Source organism: Bos indicus x Bos taurus, chromosome 21 (genome assembly GCF_003369695.1).
Source record: "Bos indicus x Bos taurus breed Angus x Brahman F1 hybrid chromosome 21, Bos_hybrid_MaternalHap_v2.0, whole genome shotgun sequence".
Lineage (NCBI taxonomy): Eukaryota > Metazoa > Chordata > Mammalia > Artiodactyla > Bovidae > Bos > Bos indicus x Bos taurus.
The window spans coordinates 7655293-7683170 of record NC_040096.1 but is presented as its reverse complement, the minus strand read 5'-3'; the positions used below and the strand labels follow the sequence as shown (position 1 = coordinate 7683170).

At 52.0% G+C, this 27878-nt stretch overlaps 1 protein-coding gene across 2 annotated transcripts; it reads left to right on the top strand.

Annotated features, from left to right (window-relative positions):
• On the top strand, positions 1-27191 carry SYNM (synemin). 2 transcript variants are annotated; one of them, XM_027521743.1, is made up of 5 exons: positions 2-931; positions 8808-8932; positions 18662-18729; positions 20932-23312; positions 24234-27191. In XM_027521743.1, the coding sequence occupies exons 1-5, from the start codon at positions 122-124 to the stop codon at positions 24570-24572; spliced, it is 3723 nt and encodes a 1240-aa protein (XP_027377544.1). In that variant the 5' UTR covers positions 2-121; the 3' UTR covers positions 24573-27191. The 2 variants fall into 2 exon arrangements, with proteins under 2 accessions (XP_027377543.1, XP_027377544.1); XM_027521742.1 differs by having other exon boundaries at positions 1-931; positions 20932-27191.
• Positions 27192-27878: the final 687 nt, after the last annotated feature.

Sequence of the window (27878 nt, the reverse complement as noted above, 5' to 3'; positions counted from 1 at the left end):
CGGCTCGCGCCCCAGTCTGCGGGCCTCCGGAGCGGCGACGGGGCCGGGGCGGCGCGGCGGAGGGGACAAGACCGGGTTCGGAGGGAAGCAGGCGGCCGGAGGAGCCCCGCACCCCAGCAAGATGCTGTCCTGGCGGCTTCACACGGGTCCTGAGAAGGCCGAGCTGCAGGAGCTCAACGCCCGGCTGTATGACTACGTGTGCCGGGTGCGGGAGCTGGAGCGCGAGAACCTGCTCCTGGAGGAGGAGCTGCGCAGCCGGCGCGGCCAAGAGGGGTTGTGGGCCGAGGCGGAGGCCCGGTGCACGGAGGAGGCGCGCGGCCTGCGGCGGCAGCTGGACGAACTGAGCTGGGCCACGGCTCTGGCGCAGGGCGAGCGGGACGCCCTGCGGCGCGAGCTGCGGGAGCTGCAGCTGCTGGGCGAGGAGACGCGCGCCGCCCGCGGCCGCCTGGACGCCGAGCTCGACTCGCAGCGCCGCGAGCTGCAGGAGGAGCTGGCCGCGCGCGCCGCCCTCGAGGCGCTGCTGGGCCGCCTGCAGGCAGAACGCCGCGGCCTGGACGCGGCCCGCGAGCGCGATGTGCGGGAGCTTCGCGCGCGCGCCGCCGGCCTGACCCTGCGCTACCGCGGCCGCGTCGCCGGCCCTGCCGCGCCCCCGCTGCGCCTGCGGGAGCTGCACGAAGACTGCGCGCTGCTGGTGACGGAGGCCTGGCGGGAGACCGTGCAGCGGTACGAAGACGAGGTGCGCGAGCTGGAGGAGGCGCTGCGGCGCGGCAGGGAGAGCCGGCGCGAGGCCGAGGAGGAGACGCGGCTGTGCGCGCAGGAGGCGGAGGCGCTGAGGCGCGAGGTGCTCGAGCTGGAGCAGCTGCGGGCGCTGCTGGAGGAGGAGCTGCTGCGGGTGCGCGAGGCGTCCGAGCTGCAGGCCGAGGAGCGGCAGGTCGGTGAGCCGGAATGCCCCCGCCCCGGCCCCGGGCGCCCGGCGGGTGGGGGGTCCCCGGACAGCGCCGCATTCAGGCCGGGCGCGGCGTCCCCGCCGGGCGGGCCCGGCCCAGGGGGTGCCCCTGGGGACCCCGGCGCCGAAGGGACCGCCCGACTCCGCGGCGCGGCCTCAAGATCACCCGCTGGATGTAGAGTGCGGTGCCATGGCTCTTCGTGCCCAGGGGCGGGGTCCTGCTCCGCTTGTCAGTTTCTGTAGCCTCGGCTGGCCTGGGTGCATCCTGGCTCATGACTCCCTAGGCTCCAGGTTCTCTTTGCTATTTCCTGTACTTCAAGGACTGCTATTGCTGCTAAGTCACTTCAGTCGTGTCCGACTCTGTGCGATCCAATAGACGGCAGCCCACCAGGCTCCCCCGTCCCTGGGATTCTCCAGGCAAGAACACTGGAGTGGGTTGCCATTTCCTTCTCCAATGCAGGAAAGTGAAAAGTGAAAGTGAAGTCGCTCGGTCATGTCGGAGTCTTAGCGACCCCATGGACTGCAGCCTACCAGGCTCCTCCGCCCATGGGACTTTCCAGGCAAGAGTACTGGAGTGGGGTGCCATTGCCTTCTCCGACTAAATTCACTTTAAAGTCGACCAGGAAGCCCCTCGAAGTGACTTCCAGAGGTAACAGTTCCTTCCTCCTCAGACAGGCCCCAGCGTTGCGAGGTTTCTAGGCAATGCCAAGCCCTTATCGTGAGTCCTTCAAAGTGGCAGCACCGTTGCCCACTAGGACGCCTCTGGTGAAAACATAAATTGTCTTCCAAATTGGGTTTTTATTTTGCCAGAATGGTTTCCCTGTGGGAAGCAGCTGGTCGGGGCTCCCTGGCCCGCCACCGCCTTTTTTGTTTTTGGGAGGGGCAGCGATCTTAATGCAGAGAAGAACTTGATCGGAGATGTTTTCCTCACAGTACACGCTGATGCCAGATCTCTGGGTAGAAGCTGGGTTAAGGCAGGTCTCTGGCAGGATGTTATTACAAGTGCAGGTACTATAAACAGTTTCTCATCCACAGAAGCGAAGCTCAGGCTTCTCACACTGACAGGTGACACCTGTGGCTGGCTTATAACCTGTACACCCAGCCCAGTCCTGCGGTTAGCCCCGGTTCTCCCCAGACTGCGTTAGAATTGAAAATATTCCCCAATCCTACTATGCTATGCTAAGTCACTTCAGTCGTGTCCGACTTTGTGACCCCATAGGCGGCAGCCCACCAGGCTCCCCGTCCCTGGGATTCTCCAGGCAAGAACACTGGAGTGGGTTGCCATTTCCTTCTCCAATGCATGAAAGTGAAAAGTGAAAGTGAAGTCGCTCGGCCGCGTCTGACTCTTAGGGACCCCATGGACTGCAGCCTACCAGGCTCCTCCGTCCATGGTATTTTCCAGGCAAGAGTACTGGAGTGGGGTGCCATTGCCTTCTCCTCCCAATCCTACTAACTGTCATTAGTTCTTAGGATGACAGTTTAAGACCACATCCACACAATTTGTGTGTCATCCACACAAATTCAGAAGTATCTGAAAGGAAACTGTTTATAGCTTCAAGTTAACAATTTGTGTTGGAGTGATTTTGTACCTTTTTAAAAACGGAAGTAAAGGAAGCAGTTGTGGCATAGGGGCCTGTGGTGACGTCATAGGTACAATTAATCAGCAGGTATCTGTTGATTGCCCCTGGTCCTTAGCACTGCCCTGGGGCTTCCCTTGTCAAAGAGCTGGAGTCTGGATGGCAAATCATGAAGTGAAACAGTACCCAGTTGTTTGGAACTTAGTCTTTTGAATTGTGGGTTTTTAGGCCTTTGCCTCATGATTTGCAAAAGCCTCCTGCCAGGGTTGTAGCTAGGGTGAGGAGGCACTAGCAAAATGTGTGCTGGTTTCCAGAACTTACTCTGCACTACAGCGCTTCCCTTTCCAGTGACGGTGGCCAGGGACACCAGTTCCAGAGGGCCCTATGTTCTGTGTTGAGTGAAAGCTAGAAAGTATCTTTAACATAGGCTTTCACAGAGCTTTTAACCAAAGGGAAGTGTCTGCCAAGCTCCCTGCCTACTGAACCCCTTTGTAGGGAACCCCTGCTACACGTCAAGGGTCCCTGCTGTGCAAGCAGCTTTGGAAAAGCCTTCTTTGAGGCGTGTTCGGTGGGCTCAGTCCTCACCGTTCATTGGCAGTCATAGCCCACTGGGCTCATTTTGGGCCTGGAAGCTCTGGTTTCAGTGTTCCTTTTAGCAGCAGAACCCTTTTGCTCCCTGTTAACTCTTTAAGTTTGCCCCCAGATATGAAACAGAAGCAGAGTTCCTCTGATTCCAGTAGAGGTGGGCACTTGACATGCAGTTCAGATTACCTTCTTTGACACTGGGACTCCAGGGCCCTTCCCTGGGGTCACACCTGACCCAGAACCAGGACCCCACCCTCCTGTCCAGTAGTACCTCTCTTACTGGAATTTGCTTCATTCCACTAAAAGTAAATAAAGATGAAGGAAAATGTTGATAAGGACTTGCAGGCTTTATCGTACCGTGTATTTCCTCATCCATACCCTGAATCTTTCATCAGTTAGCTTAAAGCAACCATATTTCAAGTTGCATTCCAAAAGACTCTCAACACCAAGCATTAGTGTTTTATTTTTAAGGAGTGTAGAAATGCTAGAAATTTTGTTTAAGAGTGAGTATTGATGATTTAACCCCAAGCTCCTGATGTTTTCAAATTCTAAAGAAGCTACCCTGGGGAGACTGAAAATATAAGACCTGATTTAACTAATTTACTGTAATAAAAGTTTCATTACTAAGAATTAGCTGAATGATGCTAAAGCTGAAACTCCAGTACTTTGGCTACCTCATGCGAAGAGTTGACTAATAGGAAAAGTCTCTGATGCTGGGAGGGATTGGGGGCAGGAGGAGAAGGGGACGCCAGAGGATGAGATGGCTGGATGGCATCACCAACTCGATGGACGTGGGTTTGGGTGAACTCTGGAAGTTGGTGATGGACAGGGAGGCCTGGCGTGCTGCAATTCATGGGGTCGCAAAGAGTCGGACATGACTGAGCGACTGAACTGAACTGAAGCCGGGTACTACAGGTACGAAGCCCATCACATGGGTATTCACTCTCAGTCCTCATGCCAGTCTTAGGAAGTGGGTACCAGTATTTGCCCCACCTTGCAGATGATGAAACTGAGGCCCATAGATCACCCAGTTAGTAAACCCAGTTAGTTTATTCCCTCTCTTCTGTCTGTTCTGTTAAAATGGACTTTAAATCAGTGTTCATTTTGCTTTCAGACAGTGATGATCCCTGTTCTTCCTAAGGACTAGCACAGAGGTGCCCGTTAATCTAAAATTCTAAAATGCTTTCAGACCCTTCCAGCTGGCTGCTGTCAGAATAGTTTTAGAGTTAAGTCATTCATTTATTTTCTTCTGTTTCCCGTATGGTTTAATGGAAACCCCTATTTGGAGGCAGGAACCCTTACACAGTATCCAGGCTCTGGGCTGCGTCTGCAGCTTGAGGGGGAAAGCTGCTCACCAGGCCTCTCTGGGAAAAGTGGGCCTTCCCAGATGGCCTACATGCCTTAGGCCTGTCTGGTAGGCCCCTTGCCTCAGATTTGCCAGAGAAGTTTGATGAACGGACATCCAAGTCCCCAGCATTTTTGTATGGTTCAGATTTCTTGAAGTTTCCCAGATGGTGTGGTGGTAAAGAATCCGCCTGCCAATGCAGGAAATGTAAGATATGTGGGTTTGGTCCCTGGGTTGAGAACATCCCCTAGAGAAGGAAATGGCAACCCACTCCAGTATTCTTGCCTGGAAAATTCCATGGACAGGGGAGCCTGGCGGGCTACAGTTCATGGGGCCACAAAGAGTTGGTCGCGACTGAGCACAGATGACTTGAACCCTGCCTCCCAGTCTGCAGGAAGGGACTTCAGGCAAAAACTGGAAGACGTTTGTGATTTACACCAGCCTTACCCACAAACACAGAGATTTTGGCTTGTGAAAGTGTGCTTTTAGCCTCGAGGCTGGCCCTGGACAGCTTACACAACCACCGAGGTGTGAATGACAGAACTTTCTTTTGATTGTAATGGAGTCAGTTTAGCTGCCCCGCTTGGGTCTCATTTCTGGCTCTGCCATGTTTGGGACTCCGTTTCCCCATCTGTGAGCTAGGGGTGATAAAACTAGCCCACATTGAGCACGTCGTGTGCCAAGCTGGCCTCTAAAGGCCCGGGGGTACAGCAGGGAACACAACAGACCCAACAGACAAGTCCTTGACCTCACAGGTCTGGAGGTGGAAGCAGTGTGGTGTTCAGGGGCGGGTGTGACCAGGGCATGTGGGGGAGGAGAAGGGGGCCACCACAGGCCCTGAGCTTCTGCTCTGAGCGTGTGGGAAGCCGCTGGAGGGCTCTGTGCAGAGAGGAGTGGTGACCTGTGTCTTCAGGAAGTCTCCTTGGCTGCTGTGTTGCACATGACTTCTTAGCAAAGAAGTTTGTGTGTGCTAAGTTGCATCGGTCGTGTCCAACTCTTTGTGATCCCATGGACTGTAGCAGAGAAATTTAATTATTGTTAAAATGCTTAGAAAAAAAATATCAGACACATTCAGTGCTCTAACTGCAAATCTGCTAAGCAGGTCAAGATCTCCGAGCCATGCCAAAGAGGTAACACAAAAATTCTCTCCCTCCCAGAACAGTTCTGCATCCCGCAAAATAAGAGGAGGAAAATCAGACTGTAAGTTAAGTGCAGTTCCAACCACACAGGTGGGAGCAGGGTGATCTCTTTCAGAGACCTTGCCATCAAGACAGGAGGTTCTGGAGGACTGGGCCATGGGCAGCAGCGAAGGGCAGAGGTCAGACTTCACCCTGAAGTTGAAGCCCAAGGCTTTGCAGATGGATTGGATATGGTGGGAGAGAGGGAGAAATCAGGTCCTCTCCAGGGCTTGGGGCCAGAGGAGCTGGAGGAACGGGGTTGGTGCAGGAAGGCGGGCTTGGGTGGGAGAGCAGAGTTGGGTTTGAAATGCCTCCGAGATAGCCACCTGCTCTTATAAAATGATGAGCCTGGAGTTCAGAATGTGGCCTGGGTCAGAGCTGTAAATACTTAGCATCCAGTCAATGCATTGTTATTAACACTTAGTTTTTGCATCTAAATGAGGTTATCATGGTATTAAATTCCCTCGAGCTCCGGCATTCAAGGTGACTTTTGCACGCTCTTCCTCTTGTGTCTGGGTGATGTGCTTAGCTAGGAGCCGCACACGTTGGGTGAAGAGAAGGAATTCTCTGGACGCTGAGCGCAGCATGCTTTCCCTTGTGTAGCTTGCATTTCATCGTCTGTTGTGAGGCACCCAGAAGTGCTCTAAAATAGCAACTGAAAAGGTGACCTTTTTCCCAGCTCTTGTGTCACTCGGCAAAACTGCCCTGCCTGGGTTAGAATTCGCTGCTGTGTGTCAGGCTCAAGTGCCTTGGCCTGGCCCAGGGTCTGAAAACTTCGGGAGAACTGGAGGCCAAGTCTGACGCTTTATTCAACCAGCAGGATGGGTTACAATTCCTGTGGAGACTGCTGGGAGCCAGTAATTCTTATGTTCCTGCTTCCAAAAGTCAATGAGTTTTCCTTTGACAGTTTAGGAAGACTTGACTCACATGGGGATGTGGTTGGAACTGCTCTTATTGTAACTTAAACGCAGTTTGATTTTTCTTCTATTTTGTGGGGTACAGACCTGTTCTGGGCCCCTGGGAGGGAGAAAAATCTTCACGCTACCTCCTTGGCATGGCTGGGAGATCTTAACTTGCTAGGAGGTTTGTGGTTAGAGGACTGAATATGTCTGGTTCTTTTCCTAAGCATTTTAGCAATATGAACTTCTCTGCAAAGACATCGGAGAAGGCAATGGCACCCCACTCCAGTACTTTGCCTGGAAAATCCCATGGGCGGAGGAGCCTGGTAGGCTGCAGTCCATGGGGTCGCTAGAGTCAGACACGACTGAGCGACTTCACTTTCATTTTTCACTTTCATGTATTGGAGAAGGAAATGGCAACCCACTCCAGTGTTCTTGCCTGGAGAATCCCAGGGACAGGGGAGCCTGGTGGGCTGCCATCTATGGGGTCGTACAGAGTCGGACACGACTGAAGCGACTTAGCAGCAGCAGCAGCAGCAGCAGCAAAGACATTACTATGTGTCATCAAATTCTAATATTTAGGTAGAATTTTCTCTAGTAGGAAGGATTCATATGTTTACAAAACATTTCATACTGTAACCTTGTACCTGAGTTTATACTTCCTGTAAAATGGGGGAACATGGGGTTTTAACACTGAGACTTAACTACAGAATATGTGAATGTCATGCGTGACCAAATTCTGGTAGCTGTCACTGAAGACTGGCCAATGGTCTGCTTTGATGAACCTCTTTATAATGCCCGTTTTGGAGGGTGTTTACACTTATCCACCCTCAGATACTACCTAGCACTTCTTAAATTTACTGCTTTGCTTTAAAATTACTTCTTCGCTTTCAAAGCGAAGTAGCTTCAGTTTTTGTTTTTAAAATACTTTATGTAGACAAAAAGAACATAACAGCAATTATTAGTTTAGATGTATAGAACTGCTGTGAGAAGCAGCATTATTTACATGCTGATCATGCTTCTTTTTAGGTGGTAAATCCAGTGTGAGACCTTAGTTGCATTCACTCCTTAGTTTCGTAGACACTATTGATTTTGGACGGTCAGCCTGTTGCCAGGTGCCTTTGATGGAGGGATTATGTGATAAATGAAAATAGATTTCCTTCTCCCAATAGTCTTACAGTTTTCAAATTCCACAAAGACAATTGTCTAAGAATGTAAGCTTTTTAGTTAATTGTATACAGAAATAATTGCAAACCAGAAGTTAAAGTATGTGGACTTACTCAAAGTTCTAAGTATTTGTTCAGCTAATTATTCCCCAGCATAACTATAAAATGCTATGTAAAACTGTGAATGCAGAGTAGTGCAGAATTGGGAAATGGTATAAATGAAACCATTGTGTTTATTAAAATATATTGTCGATTTAAACTGATACATTTTGAGGAAGGTAATATTCTCTTGGTCATTTCATTTTAAATCCGGTTCACCAGTTGTGTGTTGTATGACTCGTATGTAAAGGACATTTTTCTAGAGACGGGGGTGGGGATGGGGGGAGGCAGGGGAGTGGGGCGTGTAGGAGGCAGCAGGCAGCGCCCTGCGGTGTCTCCCAGCCGGCGGGACATGGACAGATGCAGTTAACCCTGAGGGAGCGGAACTGCTGTGGGAACAATGTGAACACGTGCCCGGGAGCTCTTATTAACTATATGAGAACTGTGCTATGAGAACAGTCAAAAAGGTTTATATCCAGGTCTGACTTTTGACATTTATGCCCTGAATGTTTTCTTGTCTCATTAATGTAACTTTTCTCCCAGATGATTTTAAAGTAGCTTGTCTAGGTGAAGCAAAGAAGTCTGTATCAGCTTATACAACTGGGGAAATTGTGAGTGTGGGGGAAATTCTGTTTCAGATCTGAGTGACTTCTGTTTTAAATATAGTAAAATCCTTGCTTTCTAGTCTTGGCTTATTTTGAATAGCATCTTACTTCGCCAGTGTCAGTGTGTTTACTTACTTATGCTGACTGATGTTTAAGGTGTAGAAATGCTTTACAAGCTTTCATTATTATTAGGAAGTGTGAACAGAAAATTGTGTGTGCTAATCACATATTCCTTAAGTGATTAAAAAAAAAAACACAAAAATTTTCCAGGTGGGAGAAATACAGTATTTAAAAATTATCCTTGCAATGACTGTGTTTTTAATAAATCTGGAAATTTTTCATCTCTTTCTGTGTTGGACGCCGCAGAGCTCCAGCCCCCTGATCCCCAAAACTTCTGTTCTCTTTAGAGAGAGATCGCCTACCTGGAGGATGAGAAGGCAGCGCTCACCTTGGCCATGGCCGACCGGCTGCGGGACTACCAGGATCTCGTGCAGGTGAAGACTGGCCTCAGCCTGGAGGTGGCAACCTACAGGTAAGGGCGCTGCACTGAGCACTTTACAGCCCCTGCAGGCTCCGTGCAGAGGCGATGGCTTTGTCACAGCGGGGAGCAGCCCCCAGGGTTGCCAAGCCAGGTGTCCAGGGCCAGAGTGGGGAGGGGGGCAGGGTCCCACTCAGATCACAGAGCGGGCACCCCCTGGTGCTGGGAGTAGCTGACTTTTGCCCCCTTGCCTGCCCTTTGCGTGTCTAGGGAACCAGTGAAGAGCTGTACACACGCCAGCTCCCTGGATCCTAGGGGTTAGGTACCATGTTAGTTACAGACCCAGAAACGAGAGGACCAGGACTCGGACCCAGAAAGTCTGAGTCGATCTGCCAGTTGTCGTGCTGTTGTTTCAAACCCCGGGGCTCTGACTCTGTCTCCAGGGGTTCATCCTTCAAGAAACTCATCTCTGCCTAAAGATCAGCAGGGAGCTCCAGGTGCCTGGCTTTGTTTATGAAGATGTTGACTTGAAATCAGTCGACCCAGATGAACCAGTCACGGAGCCCTCAGAGGGGCGGAGGCCATGGCCCTGTGTCCCTGGCGTGACCTGTGGGTCGCAAAGTGGTGCTTGCCCTGAGCGCCCACCTCCTGCCCCCAGGGATGAGCCATCTCTGGCCGAGGTCGCACCTCCCACCGCTTGCAGCTTTCCTAAGCAATGAGAACTGGACCGGAGGGCCCAGCTCGCAGATGCTTACAGCGGAAGGGCTTTTAGGGACCCAGGCTCCCCACTTGTGAGATGACTGGTTACTGAGCCCTTACTGCCTGCCCGACGCAGTGCTAAGTCCTTTGAGGCTGCTCACTGCCTGTGTCACCCTTCAGGTGGTGGACACCATGCACCCCTTTTGCACGTGAGGGAAGGGTCTAGAAGCAGGCATCCAGGCTGGTGCGGGGCCTGTGCCGTACCCACCAAGCCGTGTAAAGTGGACTCGATGCCCCCTCACTCCTGGTTGCTGTGAGCATGAATCAATAGTGGGTGTGGGTGAGCTTTGGAGCCTTGGCTGTGGCTGATCCCAGGAGGCCTGGTCGTCAGTGCCATCATCGTCAGCAGATGGGCAAGTTAGACCTGGAGCAGGGAGGAGGGGACTGAAGCCCACCCCCAACCCCTTCCTAGGCTGGGGCACGCAGCCGTGATGGAGCCCAGCCCAGATCAGCATGCCCTGGGGGCTGTCGGTGGGGTCTCCTGATCTTACCCTCACTCTGAACATCAGAGCGACCTGGTTGCTTTGATGTGCATCTAAAAGCAGCTTTCTTTCCTACAAGTGTAAGCTGGGCATCCACATTGGAGCCTGGGGCCAGCCTCACTGATTCTTCACTCTCTGGAAGACCTGCCTCAACCAGCCTTTGGCCAGGGCTCATGTTACCATCAGTGAAGAGGGAGCAGGCTGTCGGGCAGGCCCTGGGCTGGACCCACAGGGGCCACTAAGAGGCCAGGCCTGCCCAGGGGCATGGACCCTCCACCTGGATTGAGGGATGGTTCCGGGGCCAAGCTGGTGGGGGGTCAGGGCACCGGGGAAGGCAGAGGCAACACTTGCTGGTCTGTGCTTGTCAAGGTCCATCTCCCCACGTTCTCCCCGGAAACCTCATGGGATGAGCGACGGCAAAATCAGATCGGCAGGCTGTTCAAACACATGCTGAATGAGATAAGCTAAACTTTACTAAGAAGGAAAACATCAAAATTGTTGGGCTTTGTTTGGGGGAAGGAAGCATTAATTAGGATTTTTGTCACTTGCCAGTGACAGAAGCCCTTCTCAGACTGGCTCAAGTCAAAGGAGGCTCTTGTTCCTCACAGAACTGATAAAGCTGTCCGCTCGGCATGGTGGGTTCGGTGCCCGGGTGGCGCTGCTGGCGGTCTGGCCCTGTGTCTCTGGCCCCTGCCTTGCTCTGCCCCGCCGTGGCAGGAGGGCCCCCAGCGGCTGCAGGCTCTCGTCCCTGTAGCCCCCAGACGCTTGGGCAGAGGAGGGGCTCCTTTCCCAGCAGGACTCCCGGGGCCCCTCTGGCTCTGCTGGGCCCCGTGCCTGCCCTTAGCCCAGGGAACAGAGTGCTCGCAGGGGTCGGCTTCTCCGAGTCCCACGGGCTGAGATGGGGCGGGAGGCCCAGCCTTCCAGGGCAGACGCCGGGCTGCCTAGAAAACCCACACCTGTGCCGTGTTAGGCGAGGCCTGGTTTTGAGGGAGTCTTTTCTCTACAGAGTGTATTGGATCTTCCTGTTTCCTTCCTGTACAAGTCTTCTGGGTTGGAGTCCAGAGACTCTGACTTTACGCCTCATCTTTCCGGGGTTTTGCGTCCTATCCCCACTTCCCTGTTGTGGGAAGTCAGCGCGTACAGGCGGGCCTCTTGCCTGAGAGGTCAGGGCCTCCCCTTCCTGGGAGGTGTTCACAACCCTCCCAGCTCAGCTTTCCTCAAGGCTTAGTGTGTTTTTAGCTTTTCTCTTGGTGGTGGTTGAACTTTTTTCGCTCATATCCGCAGGGACAGAGTTCACTCCTGTCTGTGGCTGGGCATCTGTTTTTCTCACCCATTAGGGACTAACGTGGCCAACTCCTAGGAGTGTAGGAGGCATCCATCCTTCCCAGGAAGTGGGTGACTTAAGTCACTGTGCCTTTCTGAAGGCCAGGTGAGCTTGGTGGGGATGGGGAGCCCGGCCCTGTGGTTAGAACTGCCGCCAGCCCCCAGGGCTCAGCACTGAGACCGGAGCCACCTGCAGACCTGGAGGGCATGCAGGCAGCTGAATCTGACCCGCTCCTTTGTAGCAGCCCAGAGCCTGGCATTTCCCATCACTGCTAAGTGTCCTGAAGATAAATCCTTGTGTCTCATGTGATTCTCTCAGTGCTTTGTGCTCCTGCCCAAATTCTGAGCTCAGGTCTGAAAACTCCTCTTCACAAGCGCCCATTTGGTCTTTATGAACCTTGACTCACCGTCCCTGGGAGGTTGACCTTCCCTCCACTGCCTCCCGGAGGGCGACAGGGACCATGGTGCAGGGGCCCGCGCCGCCTGGCTGCTCACCGCCCCAGGGGGCTGAGGTGGGCGACTGCTGCAGCCAGCGTTGCTCCCCCTCGCTCGTCAGCTGTCACCCCTCCACACGCTTCCCACGGGAGGGGCGGGCTGGTCTCCGGGAAGCTGGAAGTGCAGCCCAGCGCAGCTGACTCTGCGCTGTGTGGAGGCCAGCTCTCAAGTGCTGTGAACCCTTCCAAACCCAGGTGTCCGACCCTTTCCAGTAACCTTCACCGTGAAGAAGAAACGATAATAACAGAATGGTGTAATGCATAATTAATATATATAAACTTATAGTTTATAGCCTTCCTGGTGGTTCAGTGATAAAAGAATCTGCCTGAAACCTGACCTGGGTTTGATCCCTGGGTTGGGAAGACCCTCTGGAGGAGGAAATGGCAACTCACTCCAGGATTCTTGCCTGGAGAGTCCCAGGGACAGAGGAGCCTCGCGGGCTACAGTCCAATAGTCCATGGGGTCGCAAAGAGTCGGACGTGACTGAGTGGCTAACACACAAATATGTAATTTAATAAAATATTAAAATTAAAACAAAGTAAACCTCAGAGTCCAAGGCTGGAGGATTTCACCAAAGCCAAGTTGGTCGGTCAGTGTCCAGGGAGAGCCTGGCTTGGTAGGTGGACCAAGAACAAGCCCTTTGCCCCATGTGGCTGGTGATGGTGGGCAGGAGCCCCAGGCCAGGCTGAGGCTGCCGGGAGAAGGGGGTGCGGAGGAGGCAGGTGGGCACGGCTGCGCTCGCTCTCGTCTGCCTGGTGCCGGTCTGCCTGGAGATGCTTGTCTACCATCATTTGAGGTTTTCCTGAAGGGGGAATGTTTGTTTACGAGGGGCTGAGTGACAGTGGGGAGATGCTCAGAAACAGGCAAGGGCTTGGTTCTCGGCTGCATCTGCATGAGGGCGTCACCCAGAGAAGCTGATGAAGCGGCGGCTCCTGGGCCCAGTCCTCGATGTTCCCGTTACCTGGCACCAGGTGGGCCCGAGCGTGGTCGTGCTTCAGCTGCAGGGGTGGTTGCCAGGTGCACCCAGGGCAGAGAAGCGCTGTTCCGGGGCCCTGCTCACACAGGCCTGCAGCCCCACAGAGTTGATGTCACTCGGCACCTCAGGCTTCTGGGACGTCCTGCGCCCGCCCTGATCAAAGTTCCATCACAGGATCCCAGGTGACCTGTGCCCACATCGCTGTCTGCAGAGCCCCCCGGGGCATCCAGAAAGCTCTGAGCCTGTCACCCAGCAGGCTGGAGGACAGGACAAAGAACGGGCAGACCTAGCGAGGGGCTCGTGGAGCATGCAGAGCGGGCTTCCTGGAAGAGGCAGTTCTGAGTCTTGCAGGGAGGGCAGCCAGGAAGAGACCATGAGGAAAGGGCCTTTCGGGCCGAGGGGGCAGCCAAAGCAAGGACCTGAGGACTAAGCTAACGTGTCTGTAGCAAGGCCAAGCATTTGGGCAGCTTGGTTTTAGGGGCTGTCCATGGAGGAGCACGTGTGATGGGTGGGTAAGAACCTTGCCCGTGAAGCTGTGTTCTGTGAGCTGGGGCTGTGCACTCAGGCTGCTCTGGAGACAGTCCACATGCAGGGTATGATGCCTGCTCAGTGGGGGTCATAAGGGTGCGGCCGGGTGCTGAGGATAAGGCCACGTGGACAGAGGTAGCCTCCTACCTACACCGTGGGACATAAGACGCGTCCCCAGGTGCAGGGCTTCTGGAGTCAGAAGGGAGTTGTGAGAATCAGGGAGGTTTCTCGAGGGAGGTGATGTTGATCTGGGTCTTGGAGGATGGCAGAGGTTTGAACATCATACGCAGAAGAGGGGGAGGTGAGGGGGTGTCACGGGAAGAGGGAGGCGTGTGCTTCGGTGAAAAGTCAAAGAAGATGTTAAAATAATAGAACGCACGTTCCAAGAAAATACTCCACACGGGTTCCCGCTGGTGATAGGATCTGGTACCAATGGTTCAGAGAGGGAATGGTGAGCTTCAGGCCAAGGTAGCCTGAGAGCTTTTCAAGGTTTGTGGGATTTGAGTTGGGCCTTGAAGGGTAGGGAAGGGGGGATAGGAATACGGCGGTATTCAGAACCCACCATGTCCTGAGCCCCTTGCTGCTGACATAAAGATCAGGCCTACAAGCTACAGATTGAGAATTTGTAGAAACACAGTTGAAAAATAGAGAATCCCCCCTCCCCACCCCCTGCACCAAAAGAGGACAGAACCCCATCATTAGGAGTAGGCTGTAAGAAAACATGTTGTGTTTGTGTGTGGGGGGGGTGGCGAACATAGTCAAAATTGAAACAAAAAATGCAGAACTACCCAGAGTAAGCTGAGTCCAGAAAGGACAAAACTGAGGGTAAGCAGGGGCCCCTCTTGGATTTCTGATCTGGGGTACAGATGATGAAATCTCCATTAGAATTTACAAAGAGGCTTTGTTTTTTATGTTTTGGGAGTGGAGAGTATAACAGTTCTAAGTTTCCCCTGGAAAAATGGAGAGCAGGGCCAAAGGATTTCTCAAACACAAAAGCTAGTCTTGCCTGGCCAGATACTGAAGTATAGTGCAAAGATTTCCTGTCTGGGGACTTCATGGCAAAGTCCTTTAGGGTCTTTGTGTTGATGTGTCTGTGTTGGGGGAGGATGTACATACAGAACCCCCTTTATCTGATCGCAGTGGGCAGACGCGGTGGGTTTTAACTGAGAATATCCAATACAGATAGCGCCTAATGTTGGTAATTTTATCATTTTAATGATGTTTCTGGTTGCTCCATTATTTTTAAGAGCACCTATACCTTTTTATGTATTTGTTCAAAGGAAAACATTTCTTGAAAACTCTCAAGTTCTTGGAGAAATACATTTTGTTATTTTAAAAGTTGAATCCCGCTTTGGGAAAACTTATAAAAATGTGTAATGCTGAGACTTATCTGCCTATTAGGTGAAAAATCTGAAGTTAATAAAATCTTGTAGTTTTAAGGATAGACAATTAGGATCAAGGATCAACAGATGCAGCTGGTCGTTAGCCCCACATCACTGTGTAAATGAATTACCCCTCAGTTAACCATGACTTTAAGTAATCCAGAATCTCTTCCCTTCTTGAATTATTTTCATTAATGAAAAATCAGTTTTCTGAGACCAGTAGAAAATGATGTGGGTAATGACCATGGCTGACCTTTACTGAGCATGTATTCTGTGACAGCCATTGTTGCGAGAACTTTCTAGTCACTTTATTAATTAACACCATAAACCTGTTCCCTGTTAATTAGCACCACAGACAGTGCTCCCTGTTTCAGAAATGCAGAAACTGAGCCACAGAGGGTTGAGCAGCTTGCCGGAGTCACAGGACTAGGAAGTGGCAGGGTTTGAATCCAGGCAACCTGATTCTGGAAGTTTCTCTGCTCACCGCGCCCTGTGCTTTCTCTTCTCTGCTTTATTCCTAATCTTGTTTTTTGCGTCCGCTTTTTTTTTTTTTCCTGTCTCTGGATTTGCCAGACTTTCCACGTGTGCATTCATCCTGATCGCAGAGGCAATGACCAGAGGCGCCTGGCACCACTGCCTGCCTGTAGTCTTTGACCCGCCTGTGCCAGGGGCAGACCTTTCCAACTCCGATGGCGATGCCGGTCCTACAGAAGGACTTCCGCCCCCCTCTCCTCCCTTACCCTCCGGTCCCCAGTTCCCATCTAGAGTGGCAGGCGGTCCCCTAGGCTCTTTGGAGCTGGGGGCGCAGGGAAGCCTTCTCCCAGCCGCTCCCCTCCCCCCGCCCCCACCACGTGTGCTTTGTCAGGAAGCACCTGGGGAACCATCTCTCCACCAGGACCGGGCAGGCTCCCCCCAAGGCTGCTTCTGGAAACAGCTTCTGCCTCCCGGACTCTTCTCCCTGCCTGGTGGGCGCGCAGGGCGGCCAACAGCGTGCGTGCCCTGGGCTGTCTGCAGGTTCGGCCGCCCAGCCGGGGCCCACGGTCAGCCCCCGCGGGGGTCTGTCAGTGCAGGGCCCCGCATCAGTGCTGCTTCCACCCGCGGGCCTGGCTCAGCGGCCTCAAGGAGGCCGCCGACCTGGTTTTCCCGCACACGTTTGCTTGTTTTCCTGCCCCTCGAGGCTGCCAACCTGAGGGCCTTATGAAACGCTCAGTAATAGCCCATGATTCAGGCGGTTGGCATCTCTCAGCAGCACGGTGGCTCTGAGCAGCTTTATAACTCCGCTCCCAAAATAACCGGAGAATGCTTGACCTATTTCTTAAAGCTGTACAAGTCTATTCCTTAAAAACTGTTCCTTTGAAAGCTTTTGAGGGGACCGACCCTTCGTGGCCTCGCCCCGAGGTTTTGGGTCTGCCTCTGCTGTAGTTCTGTGGGCAGCACTGGAGGCGGGGCGCCGCGTGTCTGGGGGGCTTCAGGGAGGCGGGGTGCCGCGTGTCTGGCGGGGTTCACTGGAGGCGGGGCGCCGCGTGTCTGGGGGGCTTCAGGGAGGCGGGGCGCCGCGTGTCTGGCGGGGTTCACGGAGGCGGGGCGCCGCGTGTCTGGGGGGCTTCACGGAGGCGTGGGTTCAGCACCAGCGGCCCCGCTTGTGAGGCCCGTGCTGGGCAGCCAGGGGGACAAGGTGACACCCGCCGGTCGGGCCAGCTGTCGGGAGGGGTGTCGCCACGGGCCTGAGTCCTCAGGGGGTTTCCTTTCCCGTTGGGGCCTTGTGACTGAAATCACAAATGATGTTGGCTGTGCTTTCATTAGCGTGGTCTGGAGGCTCTGTCTGCGGGGTTCGATCGACAGTGTGTGTGAGACTGCGCCATCTCTACCCCCGCAGGGAGGCCCAGGCGGCTTGCAGGGATGAGGGCCCAGGCCCCAGTCTCTGCCTGTCTGGTCACCGTCGGCCACGATACGCGCCATCGGCCCAGTGTGGAATTGCCAGGTCTTGGTGAGACAGACGGCAGGGTCGAAGCCTGCTTAGAGTGCCCGTCTTAGGTCTGGCAAAGGCCTTGGGGGTGGGAGTGTTAGGGCCCTATCACCCCTCGAGGTCTGGTGCCCCTCCTAGGAACCGCAGTACCCAACTTAGGGTCCTGCACTCTAGAAGTCTGGTGATGAGTTGGATTTTCCCTGAAAGAGGAACAAAGCCATGGCCCTATGAAGGAGAAGGAAGGTGTTTTTCCTGCAGGGGCGTCTTTATCCTGAGCACCCCGCCCACCTGTCATCTGTTCTCTGCTGGCCAGGACACCCTGCAGGCCCTTTCTGCCTGCTGTGGGCAGCCAGTGAGAGCACCCTGTGGTACTCGGGAGGCTTCCTCCCGAGCAGGCGGAGGGAAGAGCTGAAATAGGACTTGGCTTCTCGGCACCCTCTGTGGCCCCTTGGCTATAGGACACTGCCTTTCCTGCTGGTGCCATCCTGGGTGCACCCCCCACAGGCTGACTTTCCCTTCAGCGTGTGCCTTTTTATCCTGTAGGGACCTCGGCATTTTCTATTTGTGTTTGGGGAACCCAACACGCCTGGTCGGGAGGGTGTGGGATTAGCGGGCTGGTGTCCGGTTTCCTGGCTGTCCGGGTGTGGAGCGCGGGGCTCTGAGTGTGGCCCGGGGCATCGGACGAACCCTCCTGTGCACAGCTGGACTGGAACTCCTCGCCCTCATCTCTGCTTCTCCTTAGGCTGCGGAGTGGGGGCTCCTGCCCTCTTCCAGCCGCCCATGGGGCTCTCGCGTGTGTGGGAATCACCGCCTTTGAGTCCGTGGAAACGGGACTTGGCACTGCCCTGCCTGACCCGAGTCCGCGCTGGCGGCCCTCCCGTGTTTGCCTGCCCGGCTGTCAGTGGTCAGTCAGCATTTCCAAGTGGGCTCCACTTCTGCTTGCCCGTTGCCCTATGCAGTGTATTTCTTGGAACTGACGTTGGTGACCTCACACGTTGCCCTGGCAACTGAACAACTGTTGTGCCGGTAGCAGCCCGCATCCTAGGGTCTCGGGGCCCTGGGTCTGGCTCACCCACCGTGGAGCGCAGAGGCCCTGAGGCCTGCATCTGCTCTCTCTTCAGGGCTTCGAGTCCTAGATGTGGATAACAATAAATACTCTATGATAGTTTTACACTTTTGGAGTTAGACATGGCCAAAGAAACCCCCGAGTCTAGTGCATTTTGCCATTTTTATCAGAGGAGGTAACTGGATGCCGCCTAGAAATGATCCCTGGGGGCTGTGGTGGAGGCGGCGGCTGAAGCTCTTTCTCCTTTTCTGCCTGCCCCTTCCATCTCTCCTCTATTGTTTTCATCTCTAAGATGTCCCCATGGAACGCAGTTTGAAAAGTGCACGTGCAGCCTGACTTCCTTATTTACAGACAAATGTCAGCCCTTCCTCTGCCCCTAGTTAACCCCTGACCTCTGACTCCAGGGAGACCCTGGTGGGGTAGTAGTGTTACTGGTAGTGTTACTGTTCTGGGGCTCTGTGGCCCCGGGTGGTCTGCCAGGCATGGGCCCCTCCCCACTTCCCAGGAAAGCCAGGTCCCCGGCCTCCCCTCCTGGGTCCACATCCCTCTGTATCCTCCTCCTTCTCGCCCTGGGTTTGGAGGGCCTTTCCAGAAGTTCTTGGCTCTCCAGTCCTTCTGGAGGCCCGGCCCCTTTGTTCGTTTGGCTGATAGGTGCTCCCGAGCCAGGTCTGGCATGGTCTTGCACGCCCTGTGGCATCTGCAGACCGGTGACCTTGCGCCAGAGTGTCATCGACCCAATCCACAGCTTACAGAGGTACTTCTCATCTTCTATTTCCTAATGAGCTTTTTAAAAATAATTTTTACAGAGCCTTACTGGAAGGAGAGAGTAATCCGGAGATATTGATCGTTGAATGCATTGAAAACATGCCACAAGGTAAATATAAGGGAAGCTTATCATTTAACATTAAGATGGTGTCCATCTGCACAGGTTTATTCTATGGATAAAGAGTAAAGTATCATTTATCTGGAAGAGCTGGGGTTAGATAAGAGTTTTCAGATAACTGTCATTCGTACCTCTCAAGCACCAAATGGAATTTACTTTAGTTTCAATGGCTCGGGATAAAGAATCTGCCTGCAATGCAGGAGACACGGGAGGCGTGGGTTTGATCTCTGGGCTGGGAAGATCCCCTGGAGAAGGAAATGGCAACCCACTCCAGTATTCTTGCCTGGGAAATCTCATGGACAGAGGCTCCTCATGGGCTACAGTCCAAATGGTCACAAAGTCAGACATGACTGAGTGATTAAACACGCATGCGTGTGTGCACATGCGCGCGCGCACACACACACACACACACACACAGTTTCAATAATATGCAAATGAGATTGTATAGGAAAGGGCTTCATTAACTCATTTTCATCTAGCTAGTGTTTTGAGGATTCTTCCTACCCAACTTGGTGAGGGAGGAGAGGGCTGATGGAGAGCCAGTGAGAAGGTGGAAATGGATTTGCTCATCACACCCTTTGGAGGGAATACCCTTTACAGAGCAAAGACGTACAGCCTTCACACAGGCCCAGGGAGGTATTCCTTCGTCCAGCAGGCTCAGCTCTGGAAGTCGCGAGCAGAGGTAAAAGGATTATACTGTTTCTACCAGCCTGTGTCCCCGTGGGCAGCTCAGGGCAATGTGAGCAGCAATGTCAGCTAGTGCCCTGAGGTTGACCTCTGTCCAGGCCAAAAGCTGCAGCACAAAGCCCAAACTTCCTGTGGCTGCAGAACCGACTATTAGAGAGTTAGTGTTCGTTAGAAAGACCCAGAGAAGCTGCAGGATAACTAAGAAAAAGAAAACTCCCCTGGACCTGTACAACCTTTAAGAGCTTGCTTTCTTAAGCGAGGACAGAGTCCATTAGGTACAATGTGTTGGGTGTACACCCTACTCTGTAGTTCAGCTCTGTGAGTATTGTCATGTTCAGAATCATGGTGCGTGGGGCATACATGTATGTATTGGTTACCACTGTCAGGAGAGTGATTATAACAGCCAGTCTGTATAGGTGGTAGATTAAAAAAAAAAAAAAAACACCCTCCATCTTTATTTTTCAAAAGCAATATCCCAGGTTAGATACTCCACAGGATGACAGGTCACCAGGTTCAGAATAATTTTGGTTCCAGTCATCTGTGATTGGATGGAATTTGGTCTTTGATAATGTCCAGCAAGTTTGCTTTTGAATTTGAGAGGAAGCTGGTTGGCTGCAGTGGGGACACCCAGAGGATGAGAAGGCTCTATCCAGATCAGCAGATGGGTGTGGGTAGGCATGAGGGGGTACCCTCAGGGTAGATGGTCCTGCTGGCCAGGCTACACTCCTACCACCAGTGACCACCCCTAGAGCAGTTACCCTGGGGTGTGTGGCCATCCCCAAGGGTAGCATCTCTGTGGATGGGCCAGAGCAAAGCAGGAAGCCCCACAGACAGCCTCCCAGTCCTACAACCATGACATTAAGACCGATTGTAGTAGTGATGACTGGCTGGCTTCCTGCTTTGGCACCTTTTCAAATGAGATGTTTGAAAAAAGCAAAAAAGTATAAAAGTCGAAGAAATCAGGAAGTTTTAAAAAAAGTTAAATTCTTCAGTATTTGTTGACCCAACATAGAAATCAGTGAAGGAAAAAAAAAAAAAGCATAGTAAATGTGGTATTCAATGTTTAATAGTTATATACTCTTATCTTTGGTAATTATGAAGCTCTTCTCTGCTCATCAGTAAAATAAAGTTACCTTAACAAAGTGGAAATGAAGGATTCCAAACTGTGAGATTTCTGCCACATAAATACACCCCTAACCTCACTGGCACAAGGTGCCATGCTTTATGATCACATGTTTGATATATTTAAGATGGATGAGTATTTTAAGATCAGTAATTGGAGAAAAGTGTTGTGTGGAAGCATTTGTAGAGCTGTATTTTATTGTCCTGGGATTCTTTAAACTACCGGAAAAAGTAATTTGGGAACCCAACATATCTCATTTATAATGACCCTTCTGTGGTAATGGTATATATTATGACGGGATAAGATCTGATCTGTGGTGATGCTTTTAAGATGAAAAAAGGTAATGATGACTATCAATTTAATGTACTGTTCAATTTCTACAGAATTCAGAGAGAAGTCCTATCAATATACCACCTCGGTATTACAGAAAGAAAATGAGAGAAATCTGTTTCCACGGCAAAAAGCACCTCCTGCGAGCTTCCGGCAGAGCCTGGCGCCGCGTTCTCAGACACCCGTCAGGAGCGATGCCAGAAGAGACGTGCTGGGCTCCGGATACTCTTCCTTCACCACTGCCTGGCAGGAGAACGCTTACCAGAAAACTGCCAGTGGTCAGACCAACTTCAGAACGTTCTCTCCAACCCCCGGTCTTTTAAGAAATACTGAAGCTCAACTGAAAACATTCCCTGAGAGGCCAAGAACCGAAGGAACAAAGGCTCCACCCGCTAGTTCAGCCAAAGAGTCCGCCGCTGCTGCAGAGCCCTACCAAGAACGCCGGGCCGAGGAGGCGGCAGCCGCTTCCGAGGGCACGTGGTCAAATGAGAGGACCGTCATTTGGGGAAAGAAAACGGAAGCTAAAGCCACAAAGGAGCAGGAGAGAAACAGACCAGGAACCATTCAAACAAAGCGAGAAGAGAAAATGTTCGATTCCAAAGAGAAGGCTTCAGAGGAGAGAAACTTAAGGTGGGAAGAACTGACAAAGTTAGATAAAGAAGCAAGAAAGAGAGAAAGCGAGCAGATGAGGGAAAAGGCCAGAGAGAAGGAGTCGCTGAAGGAGGAAAGTGTGAAGGGGAGAGAGATACCGATCAGGCTAGAGGCGTCCCAGGACAGCACAGCAAAGGTGGCCCCCCAGGATCTCCAGACACCCCTAAAGGAGGATGCTGGTGACGGGACAGGGAGAGGGGTGGAAACCAGAGAGGCTGGGTTTACGCTGGGCGCCAGCGACACCACAGCCTCTCTGAAAGGCGGTTCCATGACTGAAACCATAGCTGAGAACATCGTTTCCAGTATCCTGAAGCAGTTTACCCACTCTCCTGAGGCAGAAGCATCCGCTGAGTCTTTTCCAGACACAAAAGTCACTTATGTGGACAGGAAAGAAGTTCCCGGTGACAGAAAAGCAAAGACTGAGATAGTTGTGGAGTCGAAACTGACTGAAGAGATTGACATTTCGGACGAAGCCGGCTTGGACTACCTGTTAAGCAAGGATGCTAAAGAGGTGGAGCTGAAAGGAAAATCGGCAGAGCGTTTGATCGGAGACGTGATCCGTCTCGGTCTGAAGGGGAAAGAAGGGCGAGCAAAAGTCGTCAACGTGGAGATCATCGAAGAGCCCATGAGCTATGTCAGCAGCGAGAAGGAAGATGAGTTTTCTACCCCGTTCGAAGTGGAGGAGATCGATGACGTGTCTCCGAGCTCCAGGGGGCTTGTTGAGGAGAGAGAGGAGGCAGTTTATGGGGAATCAGATGTCACGTGCTCAGGGGACGCAGGTCAGGAGGCCAGGCGGCCCCAGGAGAGCGTAACTCATGTGGAAGAAGTGACGGAGGCAGGTGACTTGGAGGGAGAGCAGAGTTACTTTGTGTCGACTCCGGACGAACACCCTGGGGCCCCCGAGCGAGAAGAAGGCTCCGTGTATGGGCAGATCCACATTGAAGAGGAATCCACCATCAGGTACTCCTGGCAGGATGAGATCGTGCCGGGGTCTCGGAGAAGAGTGCGGAGGGATGACGTTCCGGGAGAGAAGGTCGTGAAGCCGGTGGATGTTCCAGAAGTGCCTCTGGAGGGGGACACGGCATCTGCTCCCTGGAAAGAACAAACTAGAAGTGGCGAGTTTCATGCCAAGCCCATAGTCATTGAGAAGGAAATCAAAATACCCCATGAGTTCCACACATCCATTAAGGAAGGCTCCAAGGAGCCCAGGCACCAGCTGGTGGAGGTGATCGAGCAGCTGGAGGAGAACCTTCCGGAGCGCATGAAGGAAGAGCTGTCTGCCCTCACCAGAGAGGGCCAGGGCGGGCCTGCGGGTGTTTCGTTTGACGTGAAGAAAGTCCAGAGCGCGGGCAGCGGGGCCGTGACCCTAGTGGCCGAAGTCAACCTCTCACAGACGGTGGACGCCGACCAGTTAGACCTGGAGGAGCTGAGCAAGGACGAAGCGGGGGAGATCGAGAAGGCCGTGGAGTCGGTGGTGCGAGACAGCCTGGCGCGGCGGCGCAGCCCAGGCCCAGGCAGCCCGGAGGCGGAGGCCGGCGGCGGCTTCAGGCGCTGGGCCACCCAGGAGCTATACAGCTCCTCTGCGGGGGAGGCCGACGCGGGCCTGGCTTCGCCCCCGGGCCCTGTGTCGGCCACCGTGGAAGTCACCAGCCCCACGGGCTTTGTCCATGCTCACGTGCTGGAGGACGTCAGCCAGTCTGGGGGGCGCGTCCAGATAGCATCCCCTGGAATGTGGAGGACTGAGCAGGTCTCGGCCGAAGGCCGTGCCGCCCAGGCGGTGGAGGTAAGTGCAGAGGGCCAGGCGAGTTGGGCAGAGGGCTCGGCGGGAACCAGCCGGTCTGCCAGGCTCATTACGTTGGGTGCCCGTCAGAGCCCAGTGTCCACAGAAGTCATATTCCCAGGGCCTGATGCCGCCTGTCCCGAGGCTGGGGGCACAGAAGAACCTGGCCCTGCAGAGCTACCCACAGAGCCTCCCAGATTTGGGAGGCACAGCCCATTTGGCTCCCAACAGTTTTATGCTCAGAGGGAAGTTATTTTTCAGGCCCCCGTTTCTGGGGTGGGGAAGGCGGGTGACTCTTCTCAAGCAGAAGAGTCAGCGGGCACCCAGACTTCCGTAAAGCACCTTCAGTTAGGCACCCGGGAGGGGCTCACTGAGCAGACCCAGCTCACAGCCCCCCTCTCAGGCGCAGTGGAGTTGGGCGTCAGGGAAGCTTCTGTGCTCATGGAAGCGTGGTCAGGGGACGGCACGTCCATCAGGCATGTCACCATCGGGCCTCAGAGGCATCAAGCCACCGAGCCGATCGTTCCCCCGCCCTTAGAATTTAGCGACTCAGAAAGCAGCACCCACAGAGAGGGCTCGGCAGACGAGACCCTGGCCACCAGCAGTTACACTGTGGGTCGGAACATCCTTGTGACTGAAAAGAGCACCTTCCAAAGGGCCGTTTCGGAGTCTCCCCAGGAAGCTAGTGCAGAAGACATGTCAGGGAATGAAGTAACATCAGGTGTGAGCAGATCCTTTAGGCATATTCAGCTGGGTCCCGCGGAAGCCAAGACCTCTGAACACATTGTCTTCCACGGACCCATTTCCAAAACCTTTGCACTTGCTGGTTCGGTAGACTCCCCTGAAGTAAGCGAGGTTGCAGACAGTGGCAGAACACTAAGGCACGTTGCCCTGGGGCCCAAAGAAACTTCGTTTACCTTTCAGATGGACGTGAGTAACGTAGAGGCGACCTCCCGCTGGACACAAGAGGCCAGAGTCCTCTTCCCTGCAGGGACGGAAGCAGAAGCTCCTAGTGTGTCTGAGCCTGGTGCTTGGAGAGATGCCAGCAGTAGGAATGACCTGGCAGCCGGCGTGAGCTTTCAGGGCTCTGCTGGGGACAGACACCAGGCCCCCGGGGAAAGGGGCAAGGAGCAAGCTGAATTTGATAAGACGGTGCAGCTGCAGAGGATGGTAGACCAGAGGTCAGTGATTTCGGACGAGAAGAAGGTTGCCCTCCTCTATCTAGACAGTCAGGAGGAGGAAAATGAGGGACACTGGTTTTGATAAACAGATATTTGATTTTAAATGCCATCTTGTTTGGTAACATACCAACACACAAAGGCCTTTACTTTAAGGGAGGGAGGTGAACTCTTTATTAAACCCCCCCCCTTTTTTACTTCGAGTACTCCAGGCAGTGTCTTTTTACTTAATAATCTGTAAAGATTTCAAACTAATTCATGCCTTAAAAGGCATTGGAATTTTATTGAGTTGGGACTTTGACAAGAAATACTTTTATCTTTTTAGTCTTAAAAGTTCCTTTTTCTGGAGTTTTCTTTCCACTCCTAGAGATGATTTCTCCCATTTTTGCACCTGGTCACAGAAGTGCCTGGCATCTGTTTGAAAGTATAATTGCCTAGGTAAGACACCTAAATGGCAATGGGATTAAAGTAATATATTTAAGAGTAAATTTTATTCACATGTGCTAACATGAAATAGTAAACTAACATTATAAGGGAAAAATGAATTCATTTGTCTATTTACAAAGTCTTTTCAAAAAAGAAACCATAGGAAATAGGCAGATTAAAAAAAGTGAAATGATTTCATCTTAGGAAAAAGTTACTCACCTTAGAGTTAAATTCATTTTAAGACTTGAATGAATTGCCTTCTATGTGCACAACTTTTAAAAATATAGTATTTTATCTATGGAGAAGACAGCTCCAGCCTCCTGCAGTGTATCAGATTAGCACACTTGCTACATTTGCACAAGCTCCTGGAACCCTGCACTGGGTCCAGGTGGGGGCAGGGGGTTGGGGAAGGATTACTGGGAATGGCTTATAATACCAGCTTTTCCTGGTACTAGGTCATTAAGTAGTGCGCAGTCTAAATACTCTTTTTGGTTTTAACAAGTTCTGGAGTAGCCAGCTCCTACCAGAGTGTACTTGAGCTTTTCTGCACCTTAGCCCTTAGGATCTAAACATTTAATTTTACTGGTGGGAGGTAGACCCTAAAGACAATAGGAAGCTGAAGCACATACTTGCAGGGTGGTCATGCACAGTACAGTTGGAAGCCCAGGTGGGTTGTGCCTCCCAAAGAAGCCCCTCCCAACCCACCGATGATGGGGGTGGAGGCCTTTCTGAGCACAAAGGGTTGGAGATGGAAGATGGCAACCAACCTCAGGGAGGTTTTTTGCACTTTAGACAGAAGTCATGACCGTTGGGGTGTATTTTTCCAGGGAAACAAATGATACATTAAACAGAATAAGATGTTTTGGGGAAGGAACTGGGTGCTTCTGTTGCCACCCAGCCCGGAGGCACCCAGGAGGGGCCCTGGAGCAAGCAAAGGCCCTACTCACCTCCCAGGCCACAGAGTATATAGCCCTGCAGATATACACCACTGAGTTGAAGATACTAGAATGGGTGTGCTCTGTCTGGTGTGTTTTGCACAAAGGTATTGTTTTTAAAGCTTGCTTCTTTAAAGCTGTAGCGTCACATAAAAATAGTATCTCTAGCAGCACAGTATTAAAATTTTAATCCAAACTAGTTTCTTTCACTTAATGTCTAAACTGTACCTCCCCCTAACACAGTAGCACAGACCTAACTGCCTGTAGCGCACTGAGGAATGATGATCCCAGCTTTGTCATCCTCAGGTGGGACGTGGTTACTGGGGCAGTTATGGAAGCTGAGGGTCTTCCCTCTGGGTTTCAGAGGATGGCCCTCAACCTCCACAGAACACATCTCAGCTGCCAGGAATGGCTACAGCAGGTAGTTTAGAGAGTGTGTTTTCCTAATCGGGAAGTGGAGGAGCATCACAGTAGAGCTTTCAGGATGATCTATTTTTAAAACACCGTGAAGCAGGGCATAGAAGGAAAGTTGATTTGAATTGCAAGTGTAAACTTTTGTTGTCTGCCAGATGAACTGGTGATTGTCAGAAACTGTCAGGGGAGATGACGGCTTTTCCAACAAAGACTCCTCATTTCTAATATAAAGAGTTGATTTTATGTTGATTGTAATTGGTAATGGTATTTGTGTAGGTTATTTATTGGTGAGAACTGGTCAAGGTGACAGCCTGTTGTCTGATGGCAAGACAGACTGGTAATGGGGGGTGTCTGTTGTGTGTGTCTTAAGTGTGGGCTGAGCTCAGTGTCACTCTCCCAGCTTGTGACCCTGGGAATGAGTGCTGAGGTGAATAGATTATTAATGTCCTGACCCACCTCCATTGGAAAATAAGTGTCTTGGGTCTTAATTTGTATCTCCATGTTGGAGTGCACATCTTCAAGAAGTATCCTGCCAAGAGTGTTTGCCAGCATGGAGTCATGAGCTGTGGTTGGTTCCTAAGTCTCTGGAACAGCCCAGAGCAGGGCATGCCCTTGACCCTGTGACAGGTCACCCCATGGTTCCATGTCCTTTAAAACCAGAGACAATAGTAGCTTTATGGTGAGAGAGGGTGAGGACACAGCCAGTCCTTTCACGTTTATTATTGTGTAGACAGAGCGGTGATAATGGGATGTTTCTCACCTCCCCGCTGGTTGTTTGGATATTGTTTGTTTAAAATGTATATTTAGAATGGAATCATCTAAAAAGCTGATCTTGCTAACCTGTTCCTGTTCCCTTTGAAGGGATATATCATAAGAATGTGTAAAAATAAAAATCTAAGAAAAAACCCCCATGTTGTTTCTAAAGAGAATGAATGTTTTCCAGTAGGTGTTTTGTGGTTTTTATTTAAGTTCTAATCAAAGGATATATGTGTTTATGTGCATGTTTTTTTATGGTGGCACAGAATCACTGGGGAGAACATAGATATGAAAAGTCTCAGTTATTTAATTACTCACATGACTCAGAACTCGATATTGTTAGCACAGAATGAGAAGGCATGGCAGATAGAGCGTAAACCACTGGTTCATATTGAAATACAGACTAGACAGCTTGTGGTAAGAATGTCATCATGACAGCCTTCAAAACTACTGACAACAGTGTGACCAGCCATCCCATTTGGCCTTGAATGGAGGGGTCTCTCCCGGGACATGGAACTTTCAGTGCTAAAATGAAAACAATCCTGAGCACACCAAGGTGCTTCATTATTAACCTTAAGTGCAAATTGGAGTGGCTAATCATGGCCATTTCTTAGGAGCTTGAAAAAAATTGCACTAGTTTGAGACAAAGGAGTAGATATGCTTACCTGTTTGTAGCCTTTTACAAAAACAAACCCAAACATAAATAGCTAGAATCTTCCTTTCGTTCTGAAGTTAACACATGTAATAGATGGGAGATGTTTGATAGAGAATATTCCCAAACTCATTCTTTCACCAGAGTGGGGGCTAAATTAAAAAAGTGTTTTAGTTCTTGTGATTCCAAGATATTATCCTATGAGAAA

Coding starts and splice junctions, on each gene's coding strand:
- SYNM (XM_027521742.1), top strand. CDS start 122: ATGCTGTCCTGGCGGCTTCACACGGGTCCTGAGAAGGCCGAGCTGCAG. Junction 932..8,807: donor TGCAGGCCGAGGAGCGGCAG/GTCGGTGAGCCG, acceptor TGTTCTCTTTAG/AGAGAGATCGCCTACCTGGA. Junction 18,730..20,931: donor CATTGAAAACATGCCACAAG/GTAAATATAAGG, acceptor CAATTTCTACAG/AATTCAGAGAGAAGTCCTAT.